The 24,722-nt window shown below is 46.4% G+C and overlaps 1 protein-coding gene across 1 annotated transcript; it reads right to left on the reverse strand.

The window, feature by feature from the left end:
* Window positions 1–6,261: 6,261 nt before the first annotated feature.
* Window positions 6,262–24,598, reverse strand: FBXO33 (F-box protein 33). Its single transcript, XM_069737611.1, has 4 exons — window positions 23,754–24,598; window positions 21,392–21,502; window positions 20,551–21,236; window positions 6,262–8,729 (listed from the first exon to the last, which is right to left on the reverse strand). The coding sequence occupies exons 1-4, from the start codon at window positions 24,485–24,487 to the stop codon at window positions 8,458–8,460; spliced, it is 1,803 nt and encodes a 600-aa protein (XP_069593712.1). The 5' UTR covers window positions 24,488–24,598; the 3' UTR covers window positions 6,262–8,457.
* Between the last annotated feature and the right edge of the window lie 124 nt (window positions 24,599–24,722).

The following is a 24,722-nucleotide window of genomic DNA, read 5'->3' on the forward strand; positions in this document are numbered from 1 at the left end:
TTTCATTGATGTAGCAATGCCTCTTGCAATTAACCCTCCTCTTTGGGACAGGCGAAACATCAGGTTTTTCCACTCCTTTAAGAAAATACCTGGAGTTAAGTCCTCTGCTTGTAATTTTTTAGTCACTGTAAATGGGTGGTCTAGCAATTTTTCCAGCTCAGTCACCTGATTCCACTGACTTTCATTTAGCGTCAGTTGAGGGTTAGCCATGTGTACAAGAAAGGTTTTCAGTTCAACCAAGCGCTGAATCATTAAGTACTGCCCCATCGTGTGGCTTGATCAATAATTGCCCCTTCTCCAGCATGTCTCTTCAAAATTGAGTCAACGTTAGGGGTTCTGGCAACAGTAGCCAATTTTCTCACCTTGCCAATCAGTGCAGCAGCATGTCCTTCTTGCAGACTGTCTCTTATAGCCAGCTATAGCGTATGCACAACACAGCGCATGTGATGAATGAAAGAACGTATTGACAGTTTCAACAAGATCATCTAAACTATCATGTTGCTGTTCATCTGAAGCAACTTCAGTTTGCTCCTCAGTTACAATACTGTGTTCCTCTATTTCAAATATTTCTGTGTCTGTGGACCCAGAATGTTCTTCTAGCTGCTGGTCACCATCATTACTCTCATTCATTAGCTTAATAGTACTTATATTAAAAAAAAAAAAAAAAAAAAATTAATTAACTGGTTCATGCAGCTTTACATGAACACCCAAGCCTTACACTATGGCTGGTCCGAATAACTATAGCAATTGTTACCATCCACCTCTCGTGTCTCCCCTTTTCCTCATAGTTTGTAAGCTTACGAGCAGGGCCCTCACTCCTCTTGATATCTGTTTTGAACTGTATTTCTGTTATGCTGTAATGTCTATTGTATGTACAAGTCCCCTCTATAATTTGTAAAGCGCTGCGGAATATGTTGGCGCTATATAAATAAAAATTATTATTATTATTATTATATTTGAAGCATTGTCAGTTACGACAGAAAGAACTTGCTCTTTTTTAAGTTCATAGTCCTGCAGAACCTTTTCCACCAAGACCTGGAGAAACTCACTGGTGTGATGAGCTTTGGTGTCTTTTACTGCCAATGTCTTGGTAACTATTTCATTTTTGTCACAAACAAATCGGACATTGATGGCAAAATAGTTCACTCTGTGACGTGTGCAGGCATCCATTTTAAGAAAAAGAAAGCGTCCCTTGAGAGTTTTTTTTTTTTTTAAGTTCTTCCATTTGTTTAAAAGCTTCTACGATTACTAATTTTCTAATACGCTCTCTCTCCAGAGAAACACCAAGCTTGCGGGCCATTTCCCCATTCAGACACATAAAAGCTGGTAGTGAAAATAATGAAATAGGCACACTATCCTTTACAAGCTCTATGATGTTTTGTAAATGTATCTACTGTCATTGTCACAGTAACTTTGTCACTGACAAAATATCTTGCAACTGATGGCTGCAAAGTTCGCAAAGTTCTCTGCTCCTTTGTTTGGCTGGAAGAGCTGGGCACTGGGTCATTGGTTTGGATGCAGTCTTTCTCATCCACTGCTTTCAGTACTTCTGGATGAAAGCGCTGTAAATGTCTCTTTAGATCAGAAGCTCTTGTAGGAGCATTTTTAGCTTTGCCTGAATATGCACTGATCTTGGCTTCACAACATTTGTTTTCGTCTGGATCATTTGTCATACACTGACAGACATAATGTTTTCTATCTTGAGTGATGGTGAAATGTTCAAATACAGCTGATTTAATGTGACGCTTCTTTGACATTCTCAGGTTATTAATTCTGCATTCTGCATTCACAATCCAAATGACAATTGTTTTTCCTAAAAACAATTGTACAAAATTATTGCCAGGTCGTACAACTGATATAGTGTTTAGTAATACTGTTATTCCTCATGTACTCACATTAACTGATGCAGTTTGTTGAAAGGATAATACTTCTTACAGTCTTCCTCTTCTGAGTAGCAGCTGTGAGATGCTTGGAAGACGCACACCAAACATCTAGTCTAGAGGAGGAGCTTTACTACTAAGAATTTCCAACACATTTTCACTTTCATACATTGTAAGTAGGGGGGTTGGGGCAGCAATTAATTCTGCATTCTGCATTCACAATCCAAATGACAATTGTTTTTCCTAAAAACAATTGTACAAAATTATTGCCAGGTCGTACAACTGATATAGTGTTTAGTAATACTGTTATTCCTCATGTACTCACATTAACTGATGCAAAGTTTGTTGAAAGGATAATACTTCTTACAGTCTTCCTCTTCTGAGTAGCAGCTGTGAGATGCTTGGAAGACGCACACCAAACATCTAGTCTAGAGGAGGAGCTTTACTACTAAGAATTTCCAACACATTTTCACTTTCAGTTTCATACATTGTAAGTAGGGGGGTTGGGGCAGCAATGAGGTTAACCAAGTATAAGATTAGATAAGGGCAGTGGAGAACAGTGACATACAAGAAGTAAGAAATGTCTCCATCTCCAGCAGAACTGCTTATCACTGTTGTTCATAGTTTGATAGAACATATATATTTGCGTAACATTTATAAAATTCATATGAAAGTTTATGAAATATTAATATTTTTTTTTAAAGCTGGAGTCGGTACATCTCTACCGACTCAGACTCCAACCAAAACTAACTCCGACTCCACAGCCCTGATGAGAATTGTTACTATTTTTCCATCCATGTATTTCAACCCATATGGACTCGGCCTCCTCATTCCCTTCACTAATTTCCTCCCTTAAAGTGGACTTTAGACAAGATATTACATAAAAGACAAACCCCTCCTCCTTTCCGATTTTTACAATCCTTTCTCAACAGACTGTAACCCTGTAAGGTTACTGCCCAATTATAGCTTTCATCTAACCATGTCTCTGTTATACGCACTGTGTCAGTTACCTGTAGATATTTCTGCTTCTAATCCTTCCATCTTGTTTGTCAGGCTTCTGGCGTTTGCGAGCATGCAGTTTTGAGGATTTTGTTTTATTCCAATCTCCTCCCTGCAGATTGTTTTTGAAGTTTTCTTACCTCCTTTCCGAGTAGGTTGTCTTGGGTCTTCTTTGCCGCACCTCATATCTTTCATCAGTATTTTTTCTGGCTTCCCATCCCTTCTTCTAGTTTAATGCACTCCAAATGAGTGTAACGAGTCTTCTGGCGAATGTGTGTTTCCCAGGTTTGTTGAGGTGTAGTCTGTCTCTGGCATGGAGTCAGTCGTAAAGGTAATTCACACCGTGGTCCAGGAATCTTGGTGGTCCAGAATGCTTGTTGCCTGTACCATAATCTTAGCCAGTTGTTCGCATCAAGGATCCTGTTCCATCTCCTTGTGCCATGCCTGTCTACTGGAAGATAGAAGAAAAAGCTACCTGTGCATCCAGTTCCTTTACTTTCTTCCCTAACTCTTCAAAGTCCTTGCAGATTGTCGGTAGGTCCTTCCTTGCTGTGTCATTGGTGCCAACATGTATCAGAAGAAATGGGTGGATGGATCAGTCACATCCTTGATCTTCGCACCTGGGAGGCATCATACTTCTCTTGCGGTTATGTCCGGTATGCAGATGGCTGCTTCTGTGTCTCTCAGTAGTGATATTCCCAACACTACCACTCTTCGCTTCTTGGCTGTACTTTTTGTTGTCACTTCTGGGTGTTGCTGTGTGGCCTTCTTTGCTTGCTGGTAGTGCCTCATCCTTAGGTGTGCCATCTTCGTCCTCCACAAGGCCTTGGTATCTGTTTCTAAGGTGTGGTTGGTGATGTCTCCATGGTCTTCTTGCATGTTTTGGTCATATGCTTCCACTCGTCTGCTTTTGGAGGTTCTCTGACACTTTCTTCACCTGTCGCCAGTAGAGGTGCTTCTGTTCTGTCTAGGAAGTCTTCATTTTCTTTGATGAGTTTCAAAGGTGCAATTCTTTCTTCCAGACCCTGCACCTTTTCTTCTGAAAGGGCCAGTCGTCTAAACTTCTGGCAGGTGACGTTGGATTCTTCTTCTGGTAGACCTGTGAGCATGTAGCACATGTTCCAGCTCACCATGTAAGTTGTCACATCTGCCATGTTGCGCCTAGATCCTGCTGACTTGCTGTGCGTCTTCATTCTTGTGTAATCTACTGTGTGTAACCTTCTTGTGTAATCTACTTAATCAGCAAAGCTTTCTTGCAATAAAGTCCTAGAGTCAAAAATTTGTGAGCCGTAAAGTGCACGGTTTGGGGATGCTTTCCAAGCAGCTGGTCCCGATTGTACCCAACAAACTTCTTGCTGAGGGAGATTCTTTGTTTTTCCCAGAAGACATCTGGAATATGCAAATTGTCCTCCTCAAGCTTCAATCCCTGCTTTGGGGATGCTTTCCAAGCAGCTTGTCCTGGCTGTACCCAACGATCTTCTTGCTGAGACTTCGCTTTTCCCAGAAGGCACGTAGAATATGCAAATTGTCCTCAAGCTTCAATCCCTTTTTTTTTTTTTTTCAACGCTTTCCCTTACGATTTTATTCCTCTTGAAAAGACCCGCAGAGGTGCTAACAGTCTGTCAATCGCCACTCTAAGATGAAAGTTCCTGCCCTTGTCAGATCGCAGCCGCTATGCAGCTTGAGTATGAGCAAGTACCAGCGTGGGAGACTGGCTGGGAATCCATGGTCCTGTTGAAATTTTTTTTTTCAAAGCTTTCCCTTACTATTTTATTCCTCCTCAAAAGGACCCACAGAGTTGCTGTCAGTCAGTCAATGGCCACTCTAAGCTGAATGTGCCTGCCCTTGTCAGATCGCAGCCGCTAAGCAACTTGAGGCTGGGCAAGTAGCAGCATGGGAGATAGGCAGAGAATCAAAGATCCCATTGACATTTTATTTTATTTTTTTTCAAAGCTTTCCCTATTTTATTCTTCTTGAAAAGACCCGCAGAAGTGTTGATAATCTGTCAATGGCCACTCTAAAGGTACCTTCACACTCAGCAACTTTACAACGAGAACGACAATGATCCGTGATGTTGCAGCGTCCTGGATAGCGATCTCGTTGTGTTTGACACGCAGCATCAATCTGGATCCCGCTGTGCCATCACTGGTCAGAGCTAGAAGTCCAGAACTTTATTTGGTCGTCAGGTCGGCGTCTATCGTCATGTTTGACAGCAAAAGCAACGATGCCAGCAATGTTTTACATGGAGCTAACAACCAGCTACAACGATAAGTGAGTCGCCGTTACGTCACAGGATCGCTCCTGCATCGTTCTGGAGCTGCTGTGTTTGACGTTCCTACAGCGACGCTGCAGCGATCGGCTCGTTGTCTATATCGCTGCATCGCTGAGTGTGACGGTACCTTAAGCTGAATGTGCATTTTATCAGATCGCAACTGCTAAGCAGCTTGAGGCTAGGCAAGTACCAGCATGGGAAACTGGCTGGGAATCCCTGGTAATGTTGACATTTTATTTTGCTTCAAACCATTCCCTTACAATTTTATTCTTCTTCAAAAGACCCACAGAGGTGCTAACAGTCTGTTGATGTCTGCTCTAAAAGCTGAATGTGCCTGCCCTCATCATATCAAAGGCCGGACTGAAGGGGGCCAGTGCAGAGACAAAAGGGGGGCAGGGAGGGGGAGGCAGGTCATGGGGAGTTTGTCAGAAAGGCAAAGGCCAGGCCGGGGAGCGGAGCAGAGACTGTAGGCAGGCCTGTGAGGAGAACAGAGGCCAGAGGGGAGTTGGGTATGAGGGAAAGCAGAGGTGAGGAGGACAAGCAGATAAAATTTTAACTTAAATATACAAAGGTCGGGGTCACAATGCATAAAAAATCTGTCCGATTTTGTCTGCTGAGAATCACACAAATGTTCTCTGTATGGTGATCCGTATGTCATCCGTATGGTGAGATTTTCTCACACACTTGCAAAATGAGCAAATAATGGCTGAGCTTTTCCTGTCACCTGCCCAAAGCCTGAGATTCTCTCGCAAGTCACACTGATAGTCCGTGTGCTGTGTGACTTTCTCACACCCACAGACTTGCATTGGCGTTTCTCAGCTGAGATACGCAGACAATCGCAGCATGCTGCGATTTCACTCGCAAGTGTAATATGGACAAGAAAAAAAAACGGATGATGGGAGCTGTCCCATAGATTAACATTGGTCCGAGTGCTATGCGATTTTTTCTTGCTTAACATTCATCCGTATTACGCTGTAGTGTGACCCTGGTCTAAATGAAACAGAAGCTGCCCGACTTTCCTCTCCCCCACTCACCCCCAGAGAACCAACAAGCCCCACACGATAATGTGGTGACATCATGGGAGCGGTGATTGACCAGCGGAAGCGGCTGCAGTATTTTAATGCTTTATTCATCGATTAAAATAATATACATTGAACATAAACCAAACAACATCAGTCATCGCTAACATTCGGCTGTTTCCTCATTTGTGTCATTCCCCTGTCAGGAGTTTTTCTCCCACGTTTGATTCTGACCTCGTTGATAAAACGCCGCCATCGTTGCCACCACATCTGGCCTGTATGTCCCCCCCCTCCCCCGCACAGCACGCCCATGGCTCCTCTACACTGATGTACATCATATAAAATAATCTGCACGGCGTGTGCTGGAAAAAACGCAGCGCACAGCTGTCCGAGAGCAGCGTCCTTAAATATAAGATGGTAAAACCATTTTTTTTTACTTTGTAAAACACATAGAAACTTTTTTTTTTCTTTTTCTTAATATATCTCCATAAATAGAATTCGCATCCGGACATCTGTTAAACGTAGATGGTCGGGATTTTTTTTTCGAAGTCGCGGCCCGGGTGCGGTCAAGCTCTGCTGGACACCCCCCCTATCGCGCACACACTTCGTCGGCTATTGGTTCATTATTGCAGACCGTCCATAAATATATATAATATCGTTAAATGCACAACATTCGTACCACTTAAAACTGGGGTCAGATGGAAGTCTCACAGAGACCACGTCCGTACCGCGGTTGCCCTGAAACGAGATAAAGGCGGCTTGTAAAAGCCTCTCGGATAGAACGAGATATTAAAACAAACGTTATGGAATGTTTTCTCTTGGTAGTAATGCGTGATAGCGGCTCACACCAGCGATATCTCTTCGTTTTTTTGTTTTTTTTTACATTCGCTAGTCACAGTGAAAACAGGTTGTTTGTTTCTTTAAGAATTCTTAGGCGTTGTTCACACTGAACCACAGCACAGCTGCGTACCGCAGGTCGAAACCCGACCTTTGTGTTTTTTATATTACAATCTAGCAGTGTCACGGCCGGCGGCCACCCATGACGGTGGCACAGCCCACCCCCTCCCTTTCCTGCCAGCATGTGGGCACTTCTTAAAAGTTTATTTTAATCTATTCTTTGGCAGCTGAAACAGGCGCTGACAGAGAAAATCTAGTGACCGTCGTCAGGTATCTCACGACTAAAAGCTTGCGAGCGTCTAACTGTGGACATAAAAAGACAATTATATATAAGGGGAGAGAGAAAAAAAAAAGAAAAACTGAAAAAAAAAAAGGTAAACTTGGGCTAGCGCACAAGTGATTGCTCCCCGGCTTGAGTCCTTTCGAGTTTTGGAGTCTGACTGCACCCAGAGGCCCCAAAAAGGAAGGAAAAAAAATATATCTAAAGCATGACCCAAAAAAAAAGAGAAAAAAATAAATAAAATAAAAATAATGACATGACCTATCAACGCGCAGAGTAACCACCGACCCTCCAGGCGCATCGGGATCCCCCTTCTGAAGCTCCAAGTCAGTTACAAAACGATTAGCGCACACTGTTTACAGAATCGCTGGCACAGAAATATATGGAAACACAAAGCAAAAACAAAACAACAACAAAAAAAAAAAGTACATAACATAGTATATCATACACAAAAACAAAGGCCGTGTTCACATGATGCTTTTGTTTTGCACGTTCGCAAGAAAAAACAAACACATTGGAAATGCATCATGTGACCAAGGCCTGAAAGTGCATTTGTCTCCCCTGAAATCAAACAAGTTCCCGATATTTTCCATCAGGTCCTGCTATAATTGATGACCTTATTGATCTGGGGTCTTTTTGACCTCCAGGGGGTAAATGCACTTTTGGCCAGTTATCCATGCACAGGACTCAATGGCAAAATTAATCTACGAAGAAAGGAAAAAAAAACAAAGACTCAAAACAGTTCAGTTCTGCACGAGAAGTTTCTGCTGTAATTGCTCTTGATAGTTTCCAATGCGGCAAATTCTCTACTATCCGCCCATGACCTGCCGAGCTCCAGTCAGAGAGAATCGCTTTTAACCGTGTAAAAAAAGACCCAAAACCGGTGTCACTTTGTTTCTGAACCAAGAGCTGACGTTCCTCAGTCCCATCAGTCCATACACGCATCAATTCTTATTTTTTATATGTAGCGCTAATACTGATTAAACACGGCACAAAGGGTTAACTCACTCCACCGAGGAAACATGATAAGACCCTAATTGCATATTGTAACCACGAGGATGGGGAAAAAAAAAAAAAAGATTAAAAAAAGAAAAAGTAAAATAATCATAATTAAATGCCTTCGCTGAAGTTTTGCATCTCGCGGTAAAAGTGTCGGGCCGGCTCGGTGAAGACGCTGAGAAGCTCGATGTCCATGACGGCGCGCCAGGGCCGGGCCAGGCCGATGGACACCTGCTCTATCAGGTTGTGCACCGGGTCCACGTCCTGGTCAGCCAGCTCGCTTTGGTCAAAGTCTATGCTTTCCTCTGTCACTTCCAGGACTTTCAGGTCCGGTCCTCGTAGACGGGCGATGGCGATCAGGTTGTGGGCCCAAACAGTGTAACCTACAGGAGATGAAAATGCTGTTACTGGGGGAATTATTATAGCGCCAGTTATTCCATGTGAGGAGGGGTATACAAAATAAAAAACAAGTACAACAATCTTAAGCAATACAAGTCACGACTGGTACAAAAGGAGAGATGACCCTGCCCGCCAGAGCTCACAATCTACAAAGGTTGGGTGAGGATACAGTAGGTGAGGGTAGAGCTGGTCGTGCAGTGGTTTAGTGGATCGGTTGTTGCTGCAGGTTGTATGCTTGTCGGAAGAGGTACGTCTTCAGGTTCCTTTAGAACAGTGCTCCTCAACTCCGATCCTCAAGAGCCAAGAAAAGGTCACGAATTCAGAATTTCCTTAGTATTGCACAGGTGATGGAATTCTTGCCTTTCCAGGTAATGTAATTATCACATGGGCCATACTAAGGAAATCCTGAAAACATGACCTGTTGGTGGCTCTTGAGGACCGGAGTTGGGGAACACTGCTTTAGGTTTCCATGGTAAGCGAGAGTCTGATAGGTTGTGGTAAAGCGCTCCAGAGTAGGGGAAGATACACAGGAAAAATCTTTTATGGGATTGTGGGAAAGAGGAGATAAAAGGGGAGTAGAGAAGGATATCTTGTGATGATCGAAGGTTGCGTGCAGGCAAGTACCAGGAGACTAGGTCACAGATGTATGGAGGAAACAGGTTGTGGATGGCTTTGAATAGGAGTCTCTGGGTAATGGGGAGCCAGTGAACGGTTTGACAGAAGGGAGAGGCTGGCGAATAGCAGGGGGACAGGAGGATTAGTCGGGCAGCAGAGTTCAGAATATATTGGATGGGTGCAACAGTGTTCGAGGGGAGGCCACAGAGCGGGAGGTTGCAGTACTCAAAGCTGGAGATAATGAGGGTATAGACTAGGGTTTTTGCACATTCTTGGTTGAGGAATGTACAGGTCAGGGAAATATTTTTGAGGCGGGGTTTTTGATTCACCCTTTCCTTACCCACTGGCTGCAATATTGGATTGAAGTTCATTCTCTGTCCTCCATAGTACACGCCTGCGCAAGGCAAGATTGCAGATTGGAAAGGAAAGATTGCCTTGTGCAGGCATGTACTACGGAGGACAGAGAATGAACTTCAATCCAATATTGCAGCCAGCATGCAGCCAGCGGGTAAGGAAAGGGTGAATCAAAAACCTCAAAACCCCGCCTCCATGGCTGAAGATTGTTCCCTCCAAACTCAGGTGACAGTGTCCCTTTAAGTCAGCAGGAAGTAAATAGGGCTTGGATATATGGTTTGAAGGAGAGATGAGAGTCAAGGATTACCCCAAGGCAGCGAGCTTGTGGGACAGGGGAGAGTGGGCAGCCATTTACTTTAATGGATAGGTCAATTGAGATGGTAGAAAGATGACAAATTCTGATTTGTCCATATTAAGTTTTAGAAATCTAGCGAAGAATGAAATAGTGGACATACATTGTGAGATTCTGGTTAGTAGGGAGGGGATATCGGGTCCAGAGAGGTAGATCTGTGTATCATCAGCATAGAAAGGATACTGAAAGCTGTGAGATTCCATGCGCTGTCCCATTCAAAAGGTGTAGCTGGAGAAGAGCAGGGGCCCTGGGACTCCGACATGGGGCGGGGCGAGGTGAGGAGGTGGTGGGTGAGTTGACACTGAATGTCCTTGTCTGTTAGGTATGACGAGATCCAAGATAGGGCCAAGTCTGTGATACCAAGAGATGAGAGGGTCTATAGTAATAGGGAGTGGTCTATTGTGTCAAAGGCAGAAGACAGGTCCAGAAGAGGACAGTAGTGTAGAAGGCAGAGGACAGGTCCAGGAGGAGGAAGAAAGTAGTGCAGAAGGTAGAGGACATGTCCAAAAGAAGGACAGTAGTGTAGCTTGGCTTTGGTGGTTAGATTATTGGTGACTTTAGTCAGAGCAGCTTCAGTGGAGTGGTCGGAAACCAGATTGTAACCGTTCGAAGAGGGAGCAGGAAGAGCGGTGGGAGGACAGTTGAAGATGGACGTGTTCCAGTAGTTTTGAGGAATAGGGGAGAAGTGATATGGGGCAATAGCTAGATACAGAGGATGGGTCAAGAGGGCTTTTTGAGGATGGGTGTTGAAGAGATGGGTTAGGGTTGGTATGAAGACTGGTGAGGTTTGGGATGAAGTGGGATAAGATTGGGTCAAGTGCACAGGTGGTGAGATGTGATCTTGACAGTAGGGCACAAAGTTGATCTTTGATAGTGGAGAAGTTGGTTTTGGAGGAGGGCTGAGTAGTTAGGAGGGGGGGGCCTGAGGGTTGTAGGCCAAAGTTTTCTCTGATGTTATCAGTCTTCTGCTTGAAGAATTAAGGTACCTTCACACTAAACGATATCGCTAGCGATCCGTGACGTTGCAGCATCCTGGCTAGCGATATCGTTCAGTTTGACACGCAGCAGCGATCAGAATCCTGCTGGGATGTCGTTGGTCGGGGCTAGAAGGCCAGAACTTTATTTGGTCGCTGGCTCTCCCGCTGACATCGCTGAATCGGCATGTGTGACGTCGATTCAGCGATGTCTTCGCTGGTAACCAGGGCAGGGCCGCGCTTAGTAACCCGATGTTTACCCTGGTTACCATCCTAAGAGTAAAAAAAACCAAATGCTTCATACTTACCTTCCGCTGTCTGTCCTCCGGCGCTGTGCTTTCCTGCACTCACTGAGCACAGCGGCCGGAAAGCACAGCGGTGACGTCACCGCTCTGCTTTCCGGCCGCTGTGCTCACAGCCAGTACAGAGAAGCAGAGCGCCGGGGACAGACAGCGGAAGGTAAGTATGAAGCGTTTTTTTTTTACTTTTAGGATGGTAACCAGGGTAAACATCAGGTTACTAAGCGCGGCCCTGCGCTTAGTAACCCGATGTTTACCGGCATCGTTGGTCGCTGGAGAGCGGTCTGTGTGACAGCTCTCCAGCGACCAAACAGCGACGCTGCAGCGATCCGGATCGTTGTCTGGATCGCTGCAGCGTCGTTTAGTGTGAAGGTACCTTTAGGTAAAGTCTTCAGCTGAGATGAGTGGAGATGGGGGAGGTGCTGGGGGATGGAGGAGTTAATTGAAGTTGTTGAATAGCTGTTTAGGGTTGTGAGACAGGGAGGATATGAGGTTTGTTTTGCTGCGAGTGAGGTCTTGAAAGTAATGAGGAACTGTCTGAATACGATGAAGTGCTCGATGGAGTGGGATCTTCATCTACGCTCAGCAACCCTGGAAGCCTGCCTCAGTTCTTTGGTCAGGCTGGTGTGCCAGGGTTGTCTGATGATTTTGCAAGCTTTGGTATGTGTGAGGAACGACAGATTCCAGAGCTACTGCTATTGTGGTGTTATATAAAGCGGCAGCAGCGTCCGCATTGTGTAGGGATCTTATGTTTGTGAGAGGGAGAAGGGATTCAGAAAGTGAGTGTGGATCGAGGTGTTTAGATTTCTGCGAGCGCGTGCAAGTTTGTGGAGTGGAGATTGTGGACAAGGAGAAAATGTAAGTAGGTTGTGGTCAGAAAGAGGGAGGTGAGTTACAGAGGTTAGATAAGGAGCAGAGGCGGATGAAGATGAGGTCCAGTGTGTGGCCATCTTTGTGAATAGCTGCAGAAGACCATTGAGCGAGGCCGAAGGAGGAAGTGAGAAATAGAAGTTTAGTGACAGCTGAGAGGGAAGTGTCAATGGGGATGTTGGAGTCGCCAATGACAGTGTGGATGTCAGCGGAGAGGAAATGAAGTAGCCAAGTGATGAAGTGGTCGAAGAAGCTTGTGGCTGGCCCTGAAGGGGGTGGGGGTGGTGGTGGTAAATGACAGCCAGTTGGAAGTTGGTGTGGGGCTAGATGCGCACAGTGTGCATCTCAAAGGAAGGGAGTGTAATGGAGGGTGGCAGTGGGATTTTGGTGAAGGAGCAGTTATCTGACAGGAGAAAACCAACTCCTCCGCCATGTTTAGTTAGTATTACATGGCTATTTGAGAGTGTCCTGTGCCACGGCAGCACCCCTGCCATGTGGTTTATGGGAGATATTGAATTAGGAAATGTTTTTTGTTTTGAAGTTTTTGTTTCCTCTGCCATGCTTGCTGCTTGGGCAGGGGTGTGTGGGAAAGGTGGAATCCACCATACGAAAGTGCAGCAGGATAGGCTGTGTCAGAGGGGTGAGCCAGGTTCAGTGATAGCGAGAAAGGAAAGTTTGTTAGTAATAAAAAGGTCACGGATGTAGGAAAGTTTGTTGCAGACAGAGCAAGCATTCCACAGAGCTCCTGTAAGTGGGACTGGGTGAATGGGTATAAGGTTAGAGATTACGGAAATTTGTGATAGATCGTGGATGGGCGGTAGAAATGACTGGGGATGTGGTGAGGAGGACCAAGATTTGGAGAGATATTGCTGACAGTGAGGAGGAGCTGAGACAGTGATAGCAGGTGAGGGCTGTTTGTATTTGGAGATACAGGATTGTATGTTGAGGAACAGTTCTGAGGAGGAGGTGAGATGACCAGTTCATAACTAAAAGAGCCACCTTGTCAGAATGCAGCATTTGGGTGGCACAAGGTGACTCTTAGTTACAAACGCCTGAGGGGGGTGACAGGTTCCCTTTAAGGAACTGAAGTCCAATTCCATGTCATATAATTCCCATAGAACATGATGTGAGTGGCAAGATGTGCGATGCTGAAATCGCATTTTTTTTAAAAAAAAATATACAGCAATACGACAAGTGTAAGGAACGTGTGTTGTCCTATTGCATCAGTGGCTGTGGTGCATACCAGGGAGCAGTGATCTGCAGAGGATCCCTAAAACCTGCAGTCGTCATCCAGAACAAGTCTTCCTGCAACCTCTGAGATCGGCCCAGCCATCAGAGTCTGGATCCTGTAATTTCATCCCTAAATTTTGAGTTCAAGTAAAAGGTTTTCACACTATTAAAATACTCGGGGAGGGAAGCTCATATCCAATCTATAGGGGGAGGTGGGGGGGGTTGACTGCCCCAACATTCCCTACATGCTACAAAGGTCTCTTGGCTACAAGCTGATTACAAAGTGGCAGGACCCTCAGCGATCAGCTGTGATTAACCCTTTAGTCAACGTTCGTTTTCTCCAATCCCTTAAAGGGGAAGGAGAAAAAAACCGCCTGTCAAAGAGGGACAGTAGAATTTAAGAATATAAATATGTAAATATTTGTGTTTATTTACATTATATATCAATCTATATACACAGTTCAAAGAAATAAAGGGAACACTAAAATCCCACATCCTAGATATCACTGAATGAAATTCCAGTTGTAAATCTTTATTCATTACATAGTGGAATGTGTTGAGAACAATAAAACCTAAAAATGATCAACGTAAATCACAACTAATATCCCACGGCGGTCTGGAGTTGGAATGATGCTCAAAATCAAAGTGGAAAATGAAGTTAAAGGCTGGTCCAATTTCAGTGGAAATGCCTCAAGACAAGGAAATTATGCTCAGTAGTGTGTGGCCTCCACCTCCCTACAACACCTGGGCATGCTCCTAATGAGGAAGCGGAAGGTCTCCTGAGGGATCTCCTCCCAGACCTGGACTAAAGCATCCGCCAACTCCTGATCAGTCTGTGGTGCAATGTGACGGTGGATGTCCCAGATGTGTTCAATCGGATTCAGGTCTGGGGAACGGGCGAGGCAGACCATAGCTTCAATGCCTTCATCTTGAGGGAACTGCTGACACTCCAGACACATGAGGTCTGGCATTGTCCTGCATTAGGAGGAACCCAGGGCCAACCGCACCAGCATATGGTCTCACAAGGGGTCTGAGGATCTCGGTAGCTAATGGCAGTCAGGCTACCTCTGGCGAGCACATGGAGGGCCGTGCAGCCCTCCAAAGAAATGCCACCCCACACCATTAGGCTACTTTCACACATCAGTTTTTTGCAGTCAGGAACAATCCAGCGAATTTTGCAAAAAAACATTTTTTTTTTCCTGGATCCGTTTTTGAGTGTGAGTAGCCGGATTCACTAATTTCACCTCACGTTTCATCCGTTTATCGCAGCATCCCTCGCTGTGCGTTTTTTCGCTGGACAGAAAAAAACGTTCCTCTGTACGTTTTCTCCAGCTGCCGGAAAAGTAATTTTGGAAGGATCCGGCAAAAAACGGATGAAACGTTAGGCCATCTGTTGTTAATACAACTCTATGAGGAAAAAACAGATCCGGCGGGAAAAAAAAACCAAAGATCCATTTTTTTCAAAATTCGCCGGATTGTGCCTGATGGCAAAAACCTGATGTGTGAAAGTAGCCTTACTGACCCACTGCCAAACCGGTCATGCTGAAGGATGTTGCAGGCAGCAGATCACGCTCCTCGGCGTCTCCAGACTCTCACAAGTGCTCAGTGTGAACCTGCCTTCATCTGTGAAGAGCACAGGGCAACAGTGGCAAATTTGCCAATCCTGATGTTCTGTGGCCAATGCCACGAGTCCTGCACGGTGTTTGGCTGTGAGCACAAACGGCAAGCTGGAAAGACCCAAAGACAAATGCCACCTAAAGGTAATTTGACCTTTGAAATGGTGTATCATTTTTGTGTGTCGGTGGAGTATAAACGGAGCAAATGTACAATTGAATAGGCAGTGCATTTTTACAAATGTGTTTGCATGTGTGACTCACCTGCAGTGAAGTGTGCAATCCTCCAATGTGCCTGAAATCGGCTGGGCAAGGAGTTCACCAAGCTGGGAAGCCCCCAAGGCAATTGGTAGGATTTGTTTCTGATGTCTGTAAGCAGCTTTGTGGTAGTGTGCTTTGGGGTAGTGTAGTCCAACCGGCAGGTCATTTTTCCTTACTCCAGGTTTATGAAAATTAATGTTTAACCCCTTTCTGCCATTAGACGTACTATTGCGTCCATGGGGGGTGGGCTTTACTTCCCAAGGACGCAATAGTACGTCATATGCGATCGGCAGCGCTCACGGGGGGAGCGCCGCCGATCGCGGCCGGGTGTCAGCTGCCTATCGCAGCTGACATCCGGCACTATGTGCCAGGAGCGGTCAAAGACCGCCCCCGGCACATTAACCCCCGGCACACCGCGATCAAAGATGATCGCGATGTGCCGGCGGTGCAGGGAAGCACCGCGCAGGGAGGGGGCTCCCTGCATGCTTCCCTGAGCCCCCCGCAGCAACGCGATGTGATCGCGTTGCTGCGAGGGTCTCACCTCCCTCCCTCCCTGCTCGAGCCCCGGATCCAAGATGGCCGCGGATCCGGGTCCTGCAGGGAGGGAGGTGGCTTCACAGAGCCTGCTCAGAGCAGGCACTGTGAAGCAGCCTGCACTCCTATCAGATCGGTGATCTGACAGAGTGCTGTGCAAACTGTCAGATCATCGATCTGTGATGTCCCCCCCTGGGACAAAGTAAAAAAGTTAAAAAAAAAATTTTCAAATGTGTAAAAAAAAATTAAAAAAAATATTCCAAAATAATGAAAAAAAAAAAAAAATATTATTCCCATAAATACATTTCTTTATCTAAATAAAAAAAAACAAAACAATAAAAGTACACATATTTAGTATCGCCGCGTCCGTAACGGCCCGACCTATAAAACTGGCCCACTAGTTAACCCCTTCAGTAAACACCGTAAGAAAAAAAAAAAAAACGAGGCAAAAAACAACGCTTTATTATCATACCGCCGAACAAAAAGTGGAATAACACGGATCAAAAAGATGGATATAAATAACCATGGTACCGCTGAAAGCGTCATCTTGTCCCACAAAAAACGAGCCGCCATACAGCATCATCAGCAAAAAAAAAAAAAAGTTATAGTCCTGAGAATAAAGCGATGCAAAAATAATTATTTTTTCCGTAAAATAGTTTTTATCGTATAAAAGCGCCAAAACATAAAAAAATGATATAAATGAGGTGTCGCTGTAATCGTACTGACCCGAAGAATAAAACTGCTTCATCAATTTTACCAAACACGGAACGGTATAAACGCCTCCCCCAAAAGAAATTCATGAATAGCTGTTTTTTGGTCATTCTTCCTCACAAAAATTGGAATAAAAAGCGATCAAAAAATGTCACGTGCCTGAAAATGTTACCAATAAAATCGTCAACTCGTCCCGCAAAAAACAAGACCTCACATGACTCTGTGGACCAAAATATGGAAAAATTATAGCTCTCAAAATGTGGTAACGCAAAAAATATTTTTTGCAATAAAAAGCGTCTTTCAGTGTGTGACGGCTGCCAATCATAAAAATCCGCTAAAAAACCCGCTATAAAAGTAAATGAAAAAAATGTATTTATTTCCATTTTCCCATTAGGGTTAGGGCTAGGGTTAGGGCTAGGGCTAGGGCTAGGGTTAGGGTTAGGGCTAGGGTTAGGGCTAGGGTTAGGGCTAGGGTTAGGGCTAGGGTTAGGGCTAGGGTTAGCATTAGGGCTAGGGTTAGGGCTAGGGTTAGGGCTAAGGTTAGGGTTAGGGCTAGGGTTAGGGCTAGGGTTGGGGTTGGGGCTACAGTTAGGGTTGGGGCTAAAGTTAGGGTTTGGATTACATTTGCGGTTGGGAATAGGGTTGGGATTAGGGTTAGGGTGTGTCTGGGTTAGAGGTGTGGTTAGGGTTACCATTGGGATTAGGGTTAGGGGTGTGTTTGGATTAGGGTTTCAGTTATAATTGGGGGGTTTCCACTGTTTAGGCACATCAGGGGGATCTCCAAACGCGACATGGCGACCGATCTCAATTCCATCCAATTCTGCATTGAAAAAGTTAAAACAGTGCTCCTTCCCTTCCGAGCTCTCCCGTGTGCCCAAACAGGAGTTTACCCCAACATATGGGGTATCAGCGTACTCAGGACAAATTGGGCAACAACTTTTGGGGTCCAATTTCTCCTGTTACCCTTGGGAAAATACAAAACTGGGGGTTAAAAAATAATTTTTGTGGGAAAAAAAGAGATTTTTTATTTTCACAGCTCTGCGTTATAAACTGTAGTGAAACACTTGGGGGCTCAAAGTTCTCACAACACATCTAGATAAGTTCGTGGGGGGGTCTAGTTTCCAATATGGGGTCACTTGTGGGGGTTTCTACTGTTTAGGTATATTAGGGGCTCTGCAAACGCAATGTGATGCCTGCAGACCATTCCATCTAAGTCTGCATTCCAAATGGCGCTCCTTCCCTTCCGAGCCCTCCCATGCGCCCAAACGCTGGTTCCCCCCCACATATGGGGTATCAACGCACTCAGGACAAATTGGACAACAACTTTTGGGGTCCAATTTCTCCTTTTACCCTCGAGAAAATACAAAACTGGGGGCTAAAAAATAATTTTGAGGGGAAATTTTTTTTTTTTATTTTCACGGCTCTGCGTTATAAACTGTAGTGAAATACTTGGGGGCTCAAAGTTCTCACAACACATCTAGATAAGTTCCTTGGGGGGTCTAGTTTCCAATATGGGGTCACTTGTGGGGGGTTTCTACTGTTTAGGTACATTAGGGGCTCTGCAAACACAATGTGACGCCTGCAGACCATTCCATCTAAGTCTGTATTCCAAATGGCGCTCTTTCCCTTCCGAGCCCTCCCATGCGCCCAAACGCTGGTTCTCCCCCACATATAGGGTATCAGCGCACTCAGGACAAATTGCACAACAACTTTTGGGGTCCAATTTCTCCTGTTACCCTCAGGAAAATACAAAACTGGGGGCTAAAAAATTATTTTTGTGGGAAAAAATTTTTGTTTTATTTTTACGGCTCTGCATTATAAACTTCTGTGAAGCTCTTATTGGGTCAAAGTGCTCACCACACATCTAGATAAGTTCCTTAGGGGGTCTACTTTTCAAAATGGTGTCACTTGTGGGGGGTTTCAATGTTTAGGTACATCAGTGGCTCTCCAAACGCAACATGGCGTCCCATCTCAATTCCTGTCAATTTTGCATTGAAAGGTCAAACGGCGCTCCTTCCCTTCCGAGCTCTCCCATGCGCCCAAACAATGGTTTACCCCCACATATGGGGTATCAGAGTACTCAGGACAAATTGTGCCACAACGTTTGTGGTCCAATTTCTTCTCTTACCATTGGGAAAATAAAAAATTGGGGGTGAAAAGATAATTTTTGTGAAAAAAAATGATTTTTTATTTTTACTGTTCTGCATTATAAACTTCTGTGAAGCACTTGGTGGGTCAAAGTGCTCACCACACCTCTAGATAAGTTCATTAGGGGGTCTACTTTCCAAAATGGTGTCACTTGTGGGGGGTTTCAATGTTTAGGCACATCAGTGGCTCTCCAAACGCAACATGGCGTCCCATCTCAATTCCAGTCAATTTTGCATTGAAAAGTCAAATGGCGCTCCTTCCCTTCCGAGCTCTGCCATGCGCCCAAACTGTGGTTAACCCCCACATATGGGGTATCAGCGTACTCAGGACAAATTGTACAACAACGTTTGGGGTCCATTTTCTCCTGCAACCCTTGGTAAAATAAAACAAATTGGAGCTGAAGTAAATTTTTTGTGAAAAAAAGTTAAATGTTAATTTTTATTTAAACATTCCAAAAATTCCTGTGAAGCACCTGAAGGGGTTAATAAACTTCTAGAATGTGGTTTTGAGAACCTTGAGGGGTGCAGTTTTTAGAATGGTGTCACACTTGGGTATTTTCTATCATATAGACCCCTCAAAATGACTTCAAATGAGATGTGGTCCCTAAAATAAAATGGTGTTGTAAAAATGAGAAATTGCTGGTCAACTTTTAACCCTTATAACTCCCTAACAAAAAAAAATTTTGGTTCCAAAATTGTGCTGATGTAAAGTAGACATGTGGGAAATGTTACTTATTAAGTATTTTGTGTGACATATCTCTGTGATTTAATTGCATAAAAATTCAAAGTTGGAAAATTGCGAAATTTTCAAAATTTTCGCCAAATTTCCATTTTTTTCACAAATAAACGCAGGTAATATCAAAGAAATTTTACGACTATCATGAAGTACAATATGTCACGAGAAAACAATGTCAGAATCACCGGGATCTGTTGAAGCGTTCCAGAGTTATAACCTCATAAAGGGACAGTGGTCAGAATTGTAAAAATTGGCCCGGTCCATAACGTGCAAACCACCCTTGGGGGTAAAGGGGTTAAACTATTTTGTGTTCACATCTTGGATGTGTGGTTTGTTTGGCTATTTTCTTGCTGAAGGGGGCAAGTTTACCTTTCAAATAGTGTATCATTTGTTTGTGTGGGTGCAGTATGAACAGAGATACAAAATAATCACCGAAAAAGAGTGTTTAGAAATAATATATAAGGAATGATTTTGTTTTTAGGCATGGACTAAAATAGAAAAGGAGGCAGACTTGCCTTCCAGCACTGGTCACTTTAGAAGTCTCCATTGCCTCCATAAACTGTCAGACCCAACCAGAAGTCACAGCACGTCATGTAACTAAAAGAGCACGTCGTCAGAAACATCCAATCATGCGCCCTTCTGGTCACCTGGCTGCTGTAAAGGCACTCTGCAGTGACCTGTGTTTAATCCGGAGGGTTTTCTGTAAGGAGAGTATGCCTCTATTTATTCTAAAGCAATCTTTGCCTAATGAATAAATATGTCCAGTCTGATGACGTCTACAAACACTGCTGTCAATTTCAAGTAGCAGCAAATAAAGCAGAGATCAGAGACGGGTCTGATCACAGCCGAGATCTGAATGTCTGAGAGCAGACACCTGTCCTGTGAGCAGTTAGGGGGCAGAAAATTTCAATCCTGACAGTAATTCACAATTCACAGTTTTCCCTATGGGGAAAAGAAGATGTGGTCCATTTACATCAATGAGCTGCATGTGTACTGCAGGACAGGACAAGTCCTCAATGGTTTCGTGCTGCACTCTGGAGCATGGCGGACGCTCCTTAAGTGCCGCACGGTACGATTCCATGCAGTGTCACCCACATCAGCCCCCTTACCGTGGATCGCCAGTAGAGACAGCCTCATGCACCTCCAAGCCAAAAGGACCAGTGGGTCTTCATTCCTATTGTCGCTGAGATCCGGGAAGCCGGACGTGTCGTTGACGTCATTCATGAGGATGAAGTGGGTGAGGAATGTGTCATACTGCCGGGAGATGAGGTCCACCACCGCCCCGGACACGCAAGTGATGTAGCTGTCGAAGTGAATCCTCTCCAGCGGGATGCCGGGCTTGAGTATTCGCAACATGTCGTCGCTTTTCACATCAAACGCCATCATGTACACACGGAGGTTGCCGCTGTTCCGCGTCAGTGCCCTCCAGTCCTCATCCTCCGGCATTTTGTCAAGAGTTTTGCTCTTAAGCGAGGTGCTGTGGACCAGAAGCGAGAGGCGATGCAAAGGCACGTGGTTATTATTCGCCAACACCCGCGTCATTTCCGCCGTGAAGTCGCAGAAGTCCAGAGCCAGCGAGCGCAGGTTGACGAAGCGCTCCAGCTCGATGGTCGTCACCAGGGTGGTGTCGGCAGAAGTGTGGTTGTCCAGGAGGCTCAGGTGCTCGATGGCGTTGGCTACTGGATTCGACAAGGACGCCAGAGAGGTTGGCGTCACGATCTCGAGCATGAAACCGCAGGACAGCCACTTCAGGTGCCGGCTGTTTGCCAGGATCTCCTCGAAGAGCTGCTGGATCCTGTGAATAGAGACCCAAGTTAGCGAATAGGTGCTGCAAAATTAGGAATGCCACCCCCCAACCCTTCACCAGCAGCTGGAGACCCCCACAATAAGGACCCTTAGGAAGCAGTGACTGATTGCAGGACTGGTGACCCCCTCACCAGCTCCACTTACTGCTGCATCTTTTTGCCGCCTGGATCCGCTTTATTTAGGTAAGTGCTCGTTATGGTCCCGTTCTGCTGCAAAATACTGATGTCGCCAAAAAGGCTCAGCTTCTGGAGATTCCTGCAAGGCGGAAGAAACAAAATAAGAGGCATTAAGCAGAGGATGGAGTCTCTAAGGGGTATTCCAGTCCACAAAAAAGCAATAACTTAATGCATGTGCAGGTACTGACCCCGCCGATCACTAGAACAAGGGGCCAATCTCTGTCCTGCATGAAGCGAGTGGTGGTGCATGCCCCTGCAACGTCACATTACATGGCACGACTGTCAAGACAGGCCAACTGCGCTTATGTGCCCATTTCCCCTGAGTATCTCCTGGCCATAAGGGACACAAGTCTCCTAATTAGTGGGGGTCCCTGTGGTCAGGAGACGGTGAATGGAGCATCCATTCAAGAAGGCTTCCATCAAACCATTGTGAAATCCTTGGTAAGGAGGAGAAAAATGCAACCAGCCGCCATCCCAAGTCCCCTGTATACACATCCACCAATTCTGGTGATCTATGGGGTCCTAACAAACCTAATCCACTGATCCACCACCTATCAAGAGAAGGGAAATCACATTTATAGACTGGGCACCTTGTCAAGCTTTCATTGCACCCACAGGACCTTCGCCCCTTTTCTCTATGATCTGACACACAGCAGCAATGACAGCAGCTCCTCCCTGTGAGCTTTTTGGGGACATCACAAGGCTGGAAGGTCCTGGCAGGGCACTACAGAGGGTACATGCAGGACTGCCGCTTTCTGTCACCTTACAGGTAGCCTCTTCCTGTGATTTCAAGTTTCTGCTCTTATCTCGGCCAGTGAAGGCCACGACTGCCCAGGCAGAAGCTCCTGGATCAAGTTCCTGATCTCATGGCAACCAGGCACAATGTGGCCTGCTCTCGGGCATCAGGACTCCACAATAGGCTGCGCTAATGTCGCCATATGTACGATCACATGGGGCAGAGATCTCCGTGCCCTCCACCATCATGGAAATGTGCGCCCACAACACCTCCCTGAAGAAACCCGACCAGGGAGGAGACCCAAAAATGTGACTATCATTCTCCAGCAAAGCCCTGTAATACGTCATCAAGGAGACCAGTAGCCGGATTACAGAACGCACATAGAAGGGTCATACCAAATCAGTGTTAGAACTACAACTCCCAGCATACCCACACAGCCTGCGGCAGCTGGAGAGTCAAAGGCTCCAAGAGGAGCGGGATGGAATAAGGGACCGTATTTCTAGGGTCTCCCTGCACAGGTATAGGGGTTATCTATGGGATGGAAGAGGGGCTGTGATCTTGGGTCTCCCTGAAAAGGTACAGGGGGAGTGACCTGTGGGACAGAGCTGAGATCCTGGGGTCACCCCATAAAGGTATAGGGGTCTCCTGTGTTATGGGGGCAGAGATCCTGGGGGGGGGGTCTCCCTGTAAAGATATAGGGGTCACCTGTGCAATGGGGGAGGGGGCCAAGATCCTGGGGTCTTCCTGTAAAGATATAGGGGTCACCCGTGCAATGGGGAGGGAGCCAAGACCCTGCGGTCTCCCTGTAAAGGTATAAGGGTCACCTGTGCAATGGGGGAGGGGGCCGAGATCCTGGGGGGTCTCCGTGTAAAGATATAGAGGTCACCTTTGCAATAGGGGAGGGGGCCAAGATCCTGGGGGTCTCCCTGTAAAGATATAGGGGTCACCTGTGCAATGGGGGAGGGGGCCGAGATCCTGGGGTCTCCCTGTAAAGATATAGGGGTCACCTGTGCAATGGGGGAGGGGGCAAAGATCCTGGGGTCTCCCTGTAAAGATATAGAGGTCACCTTTGCAATAGGGGAGGGGGCCGAGATCCTGGGGGTCTCCCTGTAAAGATATAAGGGTCACATGTGCAATGGGGGAGGGGGCCGAGATCCTGGGGTCTCCCTGTAAAGATATAGGGGTCACATGTGCAATGGGGGAGGGGGCAAAGATCCTGGGGTCTCCCTGTAAAGATAGAGGTCACCTTTGCAATAGGGGAGGGGGCCGAGATCCTGGGGGTCTCCCTGTAAAGGTATAGGGGGTCACCCGTGCAATGGGGGAGGGGGCCGAGATCCTGGGGGTCTCCCTGTAAAGGTATAGGGGGTCACCCGTGCAATGGGGGAGGGGGCCGAGATCCTGGGGGTCTCCCTGTAAAGGTATAGAGGTCACCTTTGCAATAGGGGAGGGGGCCGAGATCCTGGGGGTCACCCGTGCTATGGGGGTGTATTGCAGTGATGGGGTACTAGAGGTCAGCCTATGTACCTTGTAGTGTGCGGGGGAGAGATACAGAATTAGAGGGGCAGCACTTTGAGAATGGGGGCCCGCCGCTCACCTGTTGCCCCGCACGCAGCCCAGCACGCACAGCACCAGCTCCAGGTAGGTCCTCAGCACCTCCAGCCACCTCCCCGAGGGCTGCGCCTCCCCGTCCGCGGCGTCCTGAGCGGAGCAGGAGGGGGGAGAGGCGCCGCCGGCCTCGGCCGATCCGGACAGATAATTCTCGGCCGCGAACTCCACCCGCAGCTCCCGCACGAAGCAGCCGCATTTCCGCATGAGGAACTCGAGCCGCGGCCGCTCGGCCAAGGACGCCTGCAGGCTCAGCCGCAGCTCCGGCCACAGCGCCGGGTAGAACAGGCAGTCCCGCCAATGCGAGCAGGCGGCCGAGGCCCGCAGCCGGTCCGGCGCCGGCAGGAACGAGAAGATGTGCACGACTAGCTCGCTGGGGAGGGACGAGGCTCCCGCATCCCCGCACAGAGCCATGGCCGACACCGGGAGACGAGCGCCGCCTGTGGCCGACTGTCCTCTCCGGACCCCGGGGAACAACAAGCGGACTGAACGGAGGTGAAGGAGAGGGCGGGGACAACTGACACTGCGCTGTGGAATGTACCACGACACTGACCCGGGGGGAGGTGGGAGCACAGGCCGAGACCTCTGTACTGACGGCTGATATGAGGCGGACACTGAAAGACCAGAAGAAGACAAAGCACCCACAGCAGAGACAACCTGACCTCCTTCACTAATCGTCATTTCCGACTGACCACATCTCCCCTCCGTAAAAACATGGTGCATTCCAGTTTGAGCAACTGTATAGTAAGGTCGAACCACTATTCATTCATTATGGGGTAGATAAAAAATGCTTCATAGGTTCTTCATTTTGTTATATAAAAAACGCAGACAACATATATAGTCACATTTTATATTCAACCGAACGCTGAAAAATAAACTATAATACCCGTGTTCTGTACTTTCTAGTGTAAATACCACCCCTCTGCACATTAATGGTATCTTCTAGATAAAGCACTGG

Source organism: Ranitomeya imitator, chromosome 1 (genome assembly GCF_032444005.1).
Source record: "Ranitomeya imitator isolate aRanImi1 chromosome 1, aRanImi1.pri, whole genome shotgun sequence".
Classification (NCBI taxonomy): Eukaryota; Metazoa; Chordata; class Amphibia; order Anura; family Dendrobatidae; genus Ranitomeya; species Ranitomeya imitator.